At 45.1% G+C, this 15,616-nt stretch overlaps 1 protein-coding gene across 1 annotated transcript in view; it reads right to left on the reverse strand.

The window, feature by feature from the left end:
* The window catches only part of LOC137380054 (receptor-type tyrosine-protein phosphatase gamma-like), an 870,349-nt gene that overhangs the window by 445,340 nt on the left and 409,393 nt on the right, over positions 1-15,616 (reverse strand). Inside the window, exon 4 of the mRNA XM_068051600.1 lies at positions 4,207-4,355. Coding sequence (XP_067907701.1) covers positions 4,207-4,355 — 149 coding nt within the window. The remainder of the gene's footprint in view (positions 1-4,206; positions 4,356-15,616) is intronic.

The following is a 15,616-nucleotide window of genomic DNA, read 5'->3' on the forward strand; positions in this document are numbered from 1 at the left end:
CAAGGCTGCAGCTATTCAGTTTCACTGTTTGAAGGCTTCCTAACTTGTCAGTTTCACTGAAGAAACACTCCGCATATTTACCCGCCTGGTCGGCTCTGGCGAGTTGCAGAAAGCTCGGGAAACCCGTGTGCTGGCTGTTAAAGCCAGAATAGTAGATTAAATTAAAAGTTAATTGCCTGTTTGCATATTGCAATGACTTACCCTACAGCTGCACACTTGCCTGCAATTCTGTCCAAGTCAAACTTAGAAGTGGGCGGGACTATGTCGGGTTCTCAACCTGACGCCACTTTTTGGGATTTAACCCCCTCCCTGAACGTCAGCCAACCCTCCCCTTGGCAATTAAAATTCTGCCCGTTAACTCCGTTTCTCTCTGCCTGACCTGCTGAAAAATGCTCTGGCATTTTTCTTTTTATTTCACATTTCCATCGTTTGCAGTATTTTGCTTTTGTGTTATCCATTATTTTCTATGGGTATATGTCCTCTCCATAAATTGACTATTTGAAATATTTTTTGATGTTTTGGAGCCTAACTGCAACTTGACCGTAAATCTTAAAGCAATTTTTAAAATTTAAATAATACCCATCACTTTAACCCTCTCCCTATTTTATTTCAAATCTTGGCAAATCTACAAATACAATGACAAGAGTTGTAAAAGAAAGCAGACAGGTTAGAAAGTGGGACTGGAATCAATCTGGTTCTCATCAGCTCCAGTTCCAACTTCCATTTAAACTGGTTGATACTAATCACTTCCAATGCCAATAAAAACAATCTGATTTTTCTTGTCAAATGCTGGGCTGAAATGCTATCTGTCTGCGTAAAAAGCTGGCAGTTGGCACGTATTCTTATTCCCTGTGTACATCTTCTTTGCAAGATCCTATAGCATGAGGTCAAGAAGTTTACAATTCTACCCTACTGAAAGTCTCCTGAGTTTCTCAAGTTGAGAATAAGGGAGCCTATTAGGGACCACACTGAGCTTTGTAGGAAGCTAATAAACTGGATTCCCAGGACAGCTAAGGGGGAAAAAATGCTAATTGCAGGAGCTGAACTTGCTTAAAAAGGAACAAAATTTACATTTCCCCATCTCAAAATCTCTTGTAGAATTTTATGGAAACTCATGAAATAGCTTATGGAACCATTTGGGGCATGGGAGATGGATTATTATTGCACTGCTAACAGTAAAATCATAAACCATTCATTCGGAACATATTTACAATTTTGCTGCACCTAACATCACAGAAACCTTCCTTTAAAATCTATTACTTTTTAATTACTTTTACTAAAATAGTTCAGCAAAATGCAATTTTTAAAGCAAGTTTATAAATTCTGTATGTGTAACAGCATATGTTCAACTGTAAACCTTCAACTTTTATTAGGATCAACTCCTAAAGGAGTTACTTTGTGTTTTTGGTCATATGATCCCATATGTCAACAGCTAATTGGATATTAGCATAGGAACAATGCCTAAAATCAAACAGGCTGCTGTTCCTAGCTGATGAATATGGAGGCAATTTTTTCCACTGAATAATTTGCAAACAAATAACAGAGTCTATGGGGAATACCTATTAGAGGATATGACCACATCTTGTTTGGTAATCATACAGACCTCAATACACAGTGGCGCAGTGGTTAACACTGAAGCCTCACAGCTCCAGCGACCCGGGTTCGATTTTGGGTACTGTCTGTGCGAAGTTTGCAAGTTCTGTGACCGCGTGGGTTTTCGCCGGGTGCTCTGGTTTCCTCCCACAGCCAAAGACTTGCAGATGATAGGCAAATTGGCCATTGTAAATTGCCCCTAGTGTAGGTAGGTGGTAGGGAATATGGGATTACTGTAGGGTTAGTATAAATGGGTGGTTGTTGGTCTGCACAGACTCGGTGGGCCGAAGGGCCTGTTTCAGTGCTGTATCTCTAAATAAAATAAAAAAATGTGGCACCAGATCAGCTTTCAATGTCTGTAAAGCCAGATTGACTAAAAAATGCCACAGAGCCCTTAAATGTTTGACAGGAGTTATCTAGCTGGATTCATTCTGGGTTCTGACACATCACATGGTCCTGTCAATCTAAAATGGAATTCAATACACAAATGTTCTCTAAAATTGCATTGCAACACCAATGCACTGCTTCACAGAGAAGGTGAGAACATGTGTACATTTACCTATTTACAAGTATACACACAGAGTTTCCAGTGTCACAATGGAAACATTGCAACTAGGGTTCTTTCATTTCCACAAGGTGTTGGAGTTTAAAATTAGTGAACAATCACTCCAGACCACTCTGATCATCATCTATTATTGGCTGGTTGCACAGTTAGATTGTTGAAGGTCTCACAGTAAGTTATCTGCTCACCCAATTGGAAAATGATACAACAGTGCAGGAAAGCCAATAGGAAGGGAATAAAAGAAAATATGGCTGTTTTCATAAACAAAACAATCCACTCTCTATAAACCAGCTGAGGACACTCCTGCATTCTGTCCATGGCAGCAGGCCAATCTTCAGCAGGACAGGAACCAATGAGTTATGTCATACACTGCTCAGTACAACAGCAGAGAAACTGTCTCAGGAGTGAAATCACAGATATAACAAGCACATCGACAACTGCATTAGGATGTCCAACCATTGCATCATTACATATACAAATTTGCATAAAACAGACCATTGGAGAACAACTGGTTTAATGAGTTAAAGAACCATTGTTACACCTTTGGGACCAAGATACGATGACACTCTCCTACATGAGATCAGTTGTGCCAACGAGTTCCCAATGGATGCCACCCTTAAACACAATACTGAATCTAACTTGGTATTAATTGGCTTTAAGAAGCTGCAAGAACGGCTGGCATCAAAAATGAGGAAAAATCACTTTGCTACTGTTCTTAGCTGATCCTCTCAGGCTGGAGTTAAGATACATTGTAGTTATAGAATAAAAGGAACTTTATTTTGAAAATAGTTGTACTCAATTTTGATATGATCCCCTTGCAGACCAACAACAAACTGAAAGAATCAAATCCACCAACTGACCCCAATTTAGGAAACCAAGCCAAATAGACAAGATTTCACTTTTATAAATTTTACTTCAACACTCAAACCAAAACCAACATAAATTAAACATGAAGCAACAGACAGATCACATATATATATATACACGGTTTCACTGGGTAGACCACCAATTATATATGGCACCAAATTACAGTCACATAGTTCTTCACAACTCTGAAGCTCCTCAGGTAGATGTTCAGCTCCTTTCTTCAATGAATTAGCCGCTGTTCTTCGGACAGCAGTTCCCTCTCAATCTGAACTCCACGGGTGCAATGTTCACCACATGGCACATGTCTCCAGAAGCTCCTCAGCTCTGCTCATGACAGTCTTGATGGCATGGATTTCCCAGTCTTCCCTTTATCCAAGTCCTTCAGTGACAACCTGTGCACTGTATGGCCGGGTCTGGTTAGTTGGCTACTTTAAGAAACTGAAACAGCTCCTGGATTCAGTCTTCACTTTCTTCTGCTTGCTGGTGCTCCACTGCTGCCTGATCTGCCTAGTCTGTGGAGGACTCTGTCTCCTTTTATCTGCTTCTAACCAGTGTCATTCTCCTGGAAACCTGAAGTTGTTTTTTCCAGCTTCTGTTTCAGTTTTGGTTTCTGTTTCTGTTTCAATTTTTAGGTTCCATTTCTGTTTCAATTCTAGTTTCCCTCTCAGGGTTTAAAAAAAAACAATCTTTGCAACCACAGATTCGATCACAATTTTGACATGGAGAAGCAAAAATGGGCAAGTATTACCATTTCTAAACACTAGTATGTTTTACGTGATTTACGCAACATTCCACCTGGGTCACTTGGTACAACATTTTAAAAGAATATTTTGAAACCTAAAATAGCATTTCCTTCATAAATTTTCAACAAAATGTAAACCAAGCAAGGATGCAACAAATATAGACTCAAGTATTGCAAGCAAAGTTATAAATTGTCTTTGAAATTGGGATTTGTCCTTCTTCCAGATCAATGCTTGCTTGGGAAGAAAGATCACGACTGAGACATTAGAAAAGCACCAGTCTTATGACCTTGTACTACATGAACCAAACAAAGAATATCAAAAAGGAGCATAATGTGAATTCTGATCTGTGATGGAAATCAAGTTCCAATTAATGCACAAATAAACTGTCAGCACACAGCAGCACTAGTAAATTACTTTTCACCAACTTGATGCTTTCCTCACCTCAACAGGATATCTTTTTCCTTCAAGGCTATGTTCCGAACCTGGAAAACCTCTATTCTGACCCCAGTGAAATTCCAGCTTTTCTGCTTTAAGTCCGCCTGGAAGATCAGCTCCACTGACGAAATAATCATCCTTCAGCAGAACAGCAACTGAAAGACAAGAAGATAGCAAAAGGTTTGTTTGCAGGTCACAGACCTAAAAAGATTTGAACACATATCCATAACTTGTTAAAAATCTTACATTTATACACATGCACAGGGGGCGGTATCTTATGCATCTCACAGCTTTTCCGGTAGTGGTACCAGAGGTTGGTCCCACTTCTGCTTCCGCCGTTTTTGCCATTCCCATGCAATCACACATTTAAATTTATGTTCCGGCGGCGGGCACAGGAGAGATGTTTGATCATGCAGCGGAGACAGCTTTCCATTGGTGGATCCCGCCATCGCTCTGCAAAGCACTATTTGCAGCAGGGCTACAAAGCATTCTGCATTGCAAGCGTGGATGCTGACCAGCCTGCATGCTTCTTTTCCCTTTGCACAGATTTAAGAGTAATATAGCTTGAATCATTTTAATTTATCATCCGACCTCATCCTTTATTTTTTTCTTTCCACCCCAGCATCAACTTCCAACTTTCCTTTACTCATCGCTCCATCACCACCACCTCCCACCCAATAGAAGCAAAGAAAATACCTAGTACACTCCCTGAATGCTATACCATACCCTCCCCCATATCTCCACCCACCCAATATCCCAACCTGTAACCTGCCCCCTCACCCCAGCCCACGCCTTCCCCGCCATCACCACAAAAGAATTGCCCTTACTGGCACCGAGCCTGGAGCCAAACATCTATTCCTTTTTTTTCCCCCAGAAGACTCTGGGCGTGCAGGAAGGATCTGATGGGGAGGGCCCTTCTCCCCACCAGCCAAGCTACGTCTTGGTGCTTGTTTGAAAGTTTTGGTGATGAGGCATTCTGCCAAATGACTTTGGCAGTCTGCTCGGGGAACCATCCGACCGGATCCACCATCTTCTTTTCCCGTAGGGCCTTGAGGACATTCCGTACAGACCACTGCCTGATGGATTGGTGGTCAAAGGTGTTTTCGCGCAGAAACTTTCCCATGAAGGATAAGTGATACGGCACGGTCCAACTGGGTGGAGCGCTCCACGGCAATGTGACCAGACCCATCTTTCGTAACACCAGGGACAGATAAAACCTCAGCACCTAGTGACACTTGGTGTTTGCGTACTGGGGCTCTATGCACAGCTTGATGCAGCCGCACACAAAAATGGTCATCAGGATGAGGGCGACGTTGGGTACATTTTTCCTGCTCTTCAAATCAGAGGTTTGAACATTGTGTCCCTCCGGAGACCATCCATTTTAGATCTCCAGATAAAGCGGAAAATGGCTCAGGAGACCGCCACGGCACAGGCGTGGGGTATGGGCCAGACCTGTGCCACATACAGCAACGTGAGTGAATCGCACCTGATGACCAGATTCTTACCCACAATGGAAAGAGATCGCTGCTCCCACATGCTCAGTTTATGGTGTACCCTGGCTACTCGCTCCTTCCAGGTTTTGGCGCACACCCCGCACTTCCGAACCATATCCTCAGCACCTTCAGGTAGTCAGACCTGACGGCGAAGGGGACAAAGGATTGGTCAGCCCAGTTCCCAAAGAACATGGCTTCACTCTTGCCGTGATTGACTTTGGCTCCCGAGGCCAGTTCGAACTGGTCGCAGATGCTCATCAGTCTGCGAACGGACAGTGGGTCCGAGCAGAAGATGGCGACCTCATCCATGTACAGAAAGGCTTTTACCTGAGTCCCTCCACTGCCTGGGAATGACATCCCTCTTATGCCTGCATCCTTCTTAATGGACTCAGCAAAAGGTTCGATACATCAAACAAACAAGACAGGAGAGAGAGGACAGCTCTGTCTGACTCCAGATTGGATCGGGAAACTTTCCGATTCCCACCCATTGATTGAGACTGCGCTACTGATGTTTGTGTAGAGCAGTTTGATCCAATTGCAGATTCCCTCCCCAAACCCCATTTTTGAGAGCACTTCCATCATGTAGGTGTGTCATTTCCTGTCAAAAGCCTTCTCCTGGTCCAAGCTGATGAGGCAGGTGTCTGCCCTCCTGTCCTGTACATAGGCGACCGTATCCCTGAGTAGCGTGGGACTATCAGAGATCTTCCTGCCAGGCACAGTGCAGGTTTGGTCAAGGTGAATCACCAACTCCAGAGCAGACTTGACCCGACTGGCAATGACTTTGGACAGAATCTTGTAGTCAACATTAAGCAGCGAGATGGGCCGCCAATTTATGATTTCCGCCCCATCCCCCTTCCGCTTGTAGATGAGGGTGATGATACCTTTCCTCATGGATTCTGACATGCTGCTGGCCAGAAGCATACTCTCGTATACTTCTTGCAGGTCTGGGCCGACCCAGTCCTACAAAGCCGAATACAACTCAACCGGTAAGCCGTTGCTTCCGGGAGTTCTACTCGTCTTAAAGGACCTGACGACATTTGTCAGCTCGTCCAGAGTTAGCGGTTTGTCCAGTCTCTCCCTCATGCAGTCATCTAAGACCTCCATGATCGATGACAGGAAGGACGGGGAAGCCGTGCTGTCCGTGGACTTCACGTCGCACTGCCCAGCATAAAAGGATTTGCTGATCCTTAGTATGTCGGACTGTGAAAACGTTACTGAGCCATCCTCTTCCTGTAGGCTGCTGATCACAGAGCTCTCTCTGTGTACCTTTTGGAAGAAGTAACGCAAGCATTTCTCATCCTGCTCAACGGAGCGGACTCTGGTCCAGAAGATGATCTTAGAGGCCTCCGTGGCAAAGAGCGAGGCCTGCTGGCTCTTCACCTCTTGGAGATCCTCCTTTACCTCGACCCCCATCAACTGCAGCCGGAGCAAATTTTGCATTCTTCTCTAGAGTCGGGACATTTCCCTCTGTCTCTCTCTCGCCCTCTGAACACCTTTGGAGATAAAGAACCTCTTGATGTTCTCCTTGATTGCCTCCGACCAGTGAACTGAAGACTCAAAGAGGAGTTTCATGGTTTTCCAACCTTTGTAATCCCTTTTGATTTTCTCAATGTTCTCTGGGGTTAGCAATGTAGCATTGAGCTTCCATGTCCCTCTGCCAACCTGCTGGTCGTCCTGTAAGTGACAGTCGGCCAGTAAGAGGCAATGGTCGGAGAAGAACACCGGCTTGACGTCGGTGGATCTGACCGTGACAGCACGGGACACAAAGAGGAAGTCAATCCTGAAACGGGCAGACCCATCCGATCTTGACCAGGTGTATCTATGCTGCCCTCGATCTGCAGGTTTGCTGAAGACATCATGCAGCTTGGCATCTTTTACTGTTTCCATTAGGAATCTGAATGTCGTGTCCAGTTTGCTGTCATCACTGCTGGATCGTCCAGCTGCATCGATGATGCAGTTGAAGTCACTGCCGGGAATGACCAGCCTGGACGTCGCCAGCAGCAGTGGGAGCTGCTGGAAGACGGTCAGCCTCGCGCTGCATTGAACCGAGGCATACACGTTGATCAACCAGAGCGGAGCTTTGTTGTACATTACATCTGCTACGAGGAGGCGACCTCCCACCACCTCCTTCACTTCGGAGATGGTGAAGTTACTTCCCTGCAGCAGAATACTCAGGCCAGAGAAACGGGAATCATTACCCCCAACCAGATTTATGGCACATGAGACCACCATCGCAATCATTGCCCGTAGATGCTGAGGTGTGGTATTCCACACTCCTACAGAAACAGGTCGGCTTTGACCTTGGCGTGGTAGTCCAAGGTTGAAACACATCGCATAGTGGATTTAACGCTACGCACGTTAATTGAAGCAATCTTTATACCCATTTTTAAGTTAGTTGTTGCTTCCCACACCATTTGGCCTTGCTAGTCCCAGTCCTTCCATATGTTCCTGCATACCCATAGTGTACGCAAGCTATTTCATGTTCGTTGGGCTCAGAAACCCCTCCTGGTTTCTCATGCAGGGTTTGTTCCGCTAGGGTGACATCAGCGGGGGAGGGGGGGGGGTCTTGCAGGCAGCAAGGCTTGGGCTGTCCTCTGCTGTTGGTGTCTTTCCCCTCTGTTCCTCCTCGAAAACATCACTGCTCCTGGCTTCCCGGAGCTGGAGTGCGCCCGACGCTTCTTTGTTCTTGGTGTCCCGGAGCTGGGATGCTGTGGGCATGTCGCTCGGTTCAGCACTTTGGGTTTGGGGCACGCTGGGCCATCACAGCTTCCATTGCCCTTTGAGTTCTGCCGCTTCTTTTGCGGGTGCCGTCATTCTGGCCCTTTCTCGTCCTTTGAGGAGCTGCCGTAGTCTGTCTCAGACGGTAGCCTCCTCTTGTCACTGGTTTGGGTGGTGGGCTGTTCCATTTTTGGAGGTTCTTTCTTTGTGGTTTTCCTTTGTACCACCTTCCACTGACCTGTTTGTCCATCTGCTGCCTCCTCCTCCATTGATTCTGTCTGTGGAGGAGGGGTTTCCGGGCACGGGGTAGGTGTTGGGTCACTGGTTTCAGCTGCCTCCCCTTTCTTCTCCTTCTCAGGTAGACTTTCCACACTGCGGAAAGGGTTGCTCGTCTCCTTCCCAGCACCAGACGCATTGGCCATTCTTTCTCCCGGCCTTTCCTTGGACCTTGCCGCCTGAGCATAACTGAGGTAGCGTTTGGGGCAGTTTTTGTTGGGGTGGCCGGCCTCACTGCACAGGTTGCAGCACTTACTCTGCTTACAGTCCTTGGTCTGATGGCCTTCCTTCTTGCAGTTCTTGCAGACGACTGTACTGCAGTTAGATGCCACGTGACCAGATTTGCCACAGGTGCGACAAACTCTGGGCTGCCCCGCATTGACCAAGAAACTTCGACTTCCTCCGATAGCGAAGCTGGAGGGAGGATGGATGATGGTTCCATTGGCATCGACTTTCAAGGTCACCTTGACCTGCCACTTGCTGGTCCAAATCCCAAATGGGTCCTTGACATCAGTGCTGCTGCTGGCCAACTCGACATACCTGGCGAGGAAGGTGAGTACATCCACGGCAGATACATGGGGGTTATAGAGGTGAATTGTCACCACCCGGTCACGTTGTAATGGCAGCGTGAAGAGTGGCTCCACTGTGAGGATCGACAGCGGCGCCTGGTTTCCCTTCTCCTTGAACACCTTCAGGAACTTGATGCATCCTGCCACGTTCTTGAAAGTCACGTCGAAATATCCACTGCTGGGGAAGTCCTGCAGACAGAAGATGTCTGCAGCTTGGAATCCACAGCAATCAATAAGGATTTTCTTCATGAAGAAGGTACGGTCACCGGTGCACCTCCTTCCTTACCCTTCACCACTACCCGAACGGTGTTACGCACTCCCTGGCCTGAAGCTCTAGACTTGGTTACAGCCATTTTACTCAAAAGCTACCTGGAACAGTATCAAAGAACCCCTACAATCATGGTCTCTCCCCTCCCAGTCAAACATCTATTCCAATTCCTTTGCCAAAGAGTTCCAGAAATAAAACCACTGACCTCAGATACAACTGCACAAAGCCGACTAGTGCATTCCACCTTTAAGCGAACATGAACCGTGTGCCATGAGATTCTTGCGCGCCGCTGACTTAATGTGGCAGGTAGAACTTAATTTGAAATAATGATAAGATAATGAGTATTCATGCTATGCAAATGTATGGAAAGCTGGAACCCTCTACAGGATGGGGTGAAATCCCACCCGCCACAAACATGCCACAGACGTAAGTTGACAAAGTGAATAATATAACCAAGGCAGGATGAGATCAGGGAAGGCAATAGATGGGAAATGATGTAATTAGGAAACAGTTTATCAAGTAAACCTCCTGTAAAACTATATAAAATGACTACTGGAACAATGTACCAGTAGGACCCCTACAATCAATCGTGAGAGCAGGACTTCTCCTTATATGCTCGTAAATAAAGATCACTCGTTTGTTCAAGACATCAGACTCTCGAGGCGTTTTTGGGTACTGGGGCAAGCCCTCACCCTTACATTTGGCGTAGTCAGCAGGATACACTACATCGGGACTGCAACAGTGAGGAGACCAATCAAGGGGTGAGTACCTTTTATTTTATCACCCACAGTTAGGGAAGGTCTACCTCACAGTCACAGGACTGGTAATTTAAGTGGGTATCACAGAACCAATAAAATAAAAGCAAAATACTGCGGATGCTGGAAATCTGAAATAAAAACAAGAAATGCTGGAAATACTCAGCAGGTCTGGCAGCATCTGTGGAGAGAGAAGCAGAGTTAACGTTTCAGGTTAGTGATCCTTCTTCAGAACTCAGTTCTGAAGAAGGGTCACTGACCTGATACATTAACTCTGCTTCTCTCTCCACAGATGCTGCCAGACCTGCTGAGTATTTCCAGCATTTCTTGTTCTTATATCAAAGAACCAATGCCTGGGGACTCGAGTGCCGAGCGACCAAAGTGCACGCCAGGGTAGTAGGTCGCGAGTTGAGAGAACCGGGCAAACAGCCCCGCTGAGAAAGCCGCAATGCAGAGCCACAAAGTAGGTGAAGCCGCGCAGGGGATTTAGAGGTATCTCAAAGGCTGTTACCACGCAGGAGACTGCGCTGAGAGAGACCACAAAGCAGACCTTCACAAGAGGTCGAGCTGAGCAGGGGATTTAAAGGGTATTCTGTAGGCCCATAAACTGCATAGGGGATTTAAAGGGTCAATACCACTCGGGCAGACCACACTCTTGACAGAATTACCAGTAATGCAGAAGGTCTAGATTGGGGACCGGAGTGGTTCCTTACCAGATTTACAGCAGACAAATATGAAATTTGATTAGTAAAATGAAGAAGGATGGGTGGAAATCTAATGACCCCACCAGAAGTACAAAGAGCATGGTGGAAGAGCCAAACGAAAGGTCTGAAGGATAAGGCAATTAGGATCAGAATCAATTCTTATCTGGGTCACTGCCTGCGAGTTCACAAACATTTCCAAAAGCAGAAACAAATTAACAGCCAATCCAGAAACAAGTCCAGAGACAGAAACAAGTTTCAGGAAATGATAGGTAGAAATTACATTGGAAGTACCACAACAGTCTAAAATGCTGTTGAAAGGACAAAAGAAGAAAAACTTGTGTGTGTGTAAATCTATGTTGGTGCTTGGTCTCTGAGTGCAGAAATTGTTGAATTGTAAATGTGAATGTGTGTGAAGCGCCTGAGTGAAGTTGTCTTAAATTGGTGTAAGTTAAAAGAAGAGGCTCCGATAAAGAGGAGTGTTTACGTATTAGAAAGCATTGCTTTCTAACTTGCTTTGTTTGGTGGTAGTGAAATTTATAGTATGGGTCCGCGTTGTACAGATTTCGGGCAACCCTGTCGGTAAGGCAGAACAGCAGATGCAGGGGTCCACATGTAAAGACAGATAAATTAAAGCAGTCTGGCTGTTGGTGTATCAGGCTAAGTGGAAGCAGGAAGAAAAGTGTAGACATGAGTAAATTAAGGAAAGAGAAGGAAGATAGGTGTGCCCTGGTGGATAGGACAAAGAGTCAATTACAGAAAGAAAGGGATAAACAAGAGGAGGAACGACCCAGACATATAGAAGAGAGAACTCGGTGGGCTGGGAAAGTGGAGTTCCTGAAGGCATATTGTGCCGATATATCAAGGAAAAGGGAAAAGAGAGAGGCAGATGGGAGACTGTTGAAGCAGAGGTGTAGTGAAGCTGAGCAGGAGCGAGATTTACTCAGCCCTACCAGAAGAAGGGAGAATTGGGATCGTTGATGTAATTGATTTATTTCTGTTTCCCTTCCTTTAAACGCACGTACTACTCTTTTCTGCCTGTGGGTGTGTGTGGATTTATTTATTTTATTTGGGTGCATGATGTTTGTGTGCTTGAATTTATGATTTTCAGCACAATTTTAAAACTGTGACATACTGGCTCAAACTATTGGCAATGGGGATGAAGCTCCAGTTTGTTTTCCAAATACAAAAATAAGTCCGGAGCCTTGTAAATGTCCGGTAGAAACCCAGTTTTAGCCTTTCAAACTTTTGCAGCAAGTTAAAGAATACACAATTCAAATGTGGTTAAGTAGGGAACATCAGGACTTGGAAGTTATTCTAAAGGACAGGGAAAAGTTGCCAGGAGTAGGGGATCAAGTGATTGTTAGGGTCCTGCTTGCAAAACCAGGCTTAGCATCTTGCTGGGACCTTACGAGGTCCCAATGACCAGCAACACTTGTACGTGTGGATGTGAAAGAGAAAGGCCGGTGAAAACACTGGACACAGATCAAGGAGTATGGAAACGCAAAGAATAATAAGGACTAACAGGTGATGACCGGCGTTCACTATGTTCTCTCTTTACAAGACCATGAAAACCGCAGTACTGCTGATATGCTTGGCAACCACGATCACGGAAGGAACCAAGTCGGTTGACTGGGGGACCCAACAAGCTCTGTTCTATAAGAACTTGAGTGATGCCAATAGCGATCGGGTGCATGGAACGTTAAATGTCATGGTTAACAAACTAGTATGCTTAAAGAGTAGCTCAGGGCAGTTGGGAATGGGGAACAGCAGTGCCTGAAGTTGCAAAGCGTGGCAATGAAGGTTCCCTTTATACTTAAAGCAGTCATGCATAAATCTAGCGTCAGTATCACCCACTGTAGTTCTAACTTTATAACCCCTATTCTATCTGTAGGCAGTTACTTGTTGGATTAATTTCTATTCAAATTATTTGTTATTAAATTGTCTAATTAACATGAATGTTGACTGCAGGGTCCCATTTTGAGTAATCTGTTCATTATTTGGATCCTGAACAAGAGAGGTTGTTCGACTCCATTAAGTATACATGAGCACATTGGCTAGCTTTGTGGCTGAACTGCACAGCCAGATTCACTGATTCAATTGTAACTCCTAATTTAAAAAAATTGAATTGTTAGAATAATTGTGTAGAGACAGTCAGTATTTATTAATGAATTACAGCTTTTAGCTATAATGAGCTTGCTGACTTCTAAATCATATTGAGCAAAGCAATGTTTAAATGGAATTTTAAGTTAGATTTGAATTTAAGCAACATACTAACAAAGCACTAAAGAACTAGGGGCATCCAAACCCTTCTCAGGGTAGAAAATACAGGGATCATGGGAGATAGCAATTTACCAAAGTACTACCTCGGACCCAAATACGCGAGCCAGAGAGATTCCCTGCTTATGGGATCTCGCTGGCTGGCTGTAGGGAATAATGTTGTCTGTCCACATCCCATAGGGATAGGGACAAGAGCCACGCATGGTTTTAATACCACTCTAAACTCTACCCTAGAAATTTCCAGCGCCTGCCATAAACTGATGCAGGTGGCACACCGTGTAGAAGGGGAATACTGCGTGACCACCAGCGAACTTTAATAACAGTACGGTAACATCCACTACCCAGTGATCAACTCGAGTTTCTGCTTCCACCCCCGGGCCCCAACGACAATCGGACATTCGGCAATAACTCACATCCGGCCTCCCCGTAGGGAGTGGATGAGCATAACTGATGATCTAACAGAGGACTTGATGAGATACCTGCCTCCCGAGGGGAAGTGAATCTCTAAACTGCTGGAACATCTACTGAAGATGAGGGAAGTGGCCCAGACAGCAATGAAGCAGTATCACCGAATCCAACAAGAGGTCAAGCAACTGGGAAAGGATGTGGTAGCCAAACTGGAGGACGCATCGTGGTGGGAGGTGGTTTGGGACTGGGGTATTAGGGTGGACGTTCACCCCGGGTTTAGAATCGATTCTTATGTACTGGTAGCGGTGCAGTTGCTAATTGCTATTGGACTTATGGTTGAATGTTGTATCCTGGCACCTAAGTTGAGATGTTAGACATAATTTAGAAAATGTAACCGTGCAAATCTAACCACCAGTCTGGCCAACAGTGATGGCGCAAGGAGCACTTAGTTGGCCATCTTGCTAGTAGCCTTGGGCCAAAAGCGAGGACTGAAGTGGTATACCCCGGGAGTACTGCAGGCTTGACTAAAATTGCTGTAATTTATGTAGCACAAGTATCAATCTCAGACTAAGCCTGGTCACGAGGACACAGGTGAAGTCGTAAGAGGATGCTAGGGAAGGATCCGAAGCTCATCGAAACCGGTAGGATCCCCGGATTATCCGATGAGCAAAGGATCCTTGTGTAATGGCTACCTTGGGCCAAGTGCTGGCCAAGTGGGGGGTCTGCAGGGGAGACTGGCATAGGGAACTATGGGATACTTGATGTAATTTAGGTCCCTGTAACTTGAGAAAGCTTGCCTGCTAGATACCTGAATTATCTGAATACCTAATCAGTAGGTAACAAGCTCAGGAGGGGGAACACCCGAATTATATGAATACCTAAGAATCCCATGAATAGGGTAATCAAGAGGTTGACGAGGTGAATAATATAACCAAGGCAGGATGAGATCAGGGAAGGCAATAGATGGGAGATGATGTAATTAGGAAACTGTTTATCGAGTAAACCTCCTGTAAAACTGTATAAAATGACTACTGGAACAATGTACCAGCAGAACCCCTACAATCAATCATGAGAGTAGGACTTCTTGCATGTTCATAAATAAAGATCGCTCGTTTGTATAAGATATCCTCGTCTCAAGGTGTTTTTGGGTACCGGGGCAAGCCCTCATCCTTATAATTCCTATGCCCACATTTATTATGGGTATTGACAATGTTAGTTTATCAATCTGAATGTGTAATCTAGCCAGTAGACTCCCATAAATTACGATGTGAACAGTTTTTCCCATATACCATTTCTTCCTCAGTCACTGAAATGCCTTTTGTCCAAATTGAGGGTTTGGACAAAATTTAAAAAAAATCAAAAATAGATTGCACATTTACATTTATCTATTGAATTGTCACTTATGTCTTTTTATGACATAACTAAAAGTTTTTACTCAAAAGCTACAGCCTCTCCCAGCAGCCTGGGTTAATAGTTCTGCTCTGTACCTAACTGCCCAGGATGCATCAGTACCTTTCGATCAGCTGAACTGATTAAATATTTTCCTTCAGCTTCTGTCAGGGGAAGTGTAGAGCAAAGCAGGTTGTGGTCTTCTGCCATCTGCCTTGGGCAGGGGGTGGGGGGAAATTAGTAGGCATGGGGTAGTGGGGTTAAAGGTAAGTTGAGTGACAGCAGAGCAAGGTAGAGAGAGAGATACCGGAGTTCAGCGCACAGTTCAAATAGAAAGAGGTAGGGTAGTGATGTGAGTGTGGGGGTGGTAGAAAACAAAGATTTACGCAGAAGATGAAGGGGTAGGTGATGAGAACTGAGAGCCTAATTTTCCCTGCAATCCACATCCCAAATGCAATGTTGGCTTCTTTACCCATCACACCAAACCATTCCATATTATCCTCCACTTCCTATCTGAAAAGAAAAACAAAGGATAGAGAGAAAGAAGCAAAAAGTACAG

The sequence above is a fragment of the Heterodontus francisci genome, chromosome 19 (assembly GCF_036365525.1).
Source record: "Heterodontus francisci isolate sHetFra1 chromosome 19, sHetFra1.hap1, whole genome shotgun sequence".
In the NCBI taxonomy this organism is placed as follows: domain Eukaryota; kingdom Metazoa; phylum Chordata; class Chondrichthyes; order Heterodontiformes; family Heterodontidae; genus Heterodontus; species Heterodontus francisci.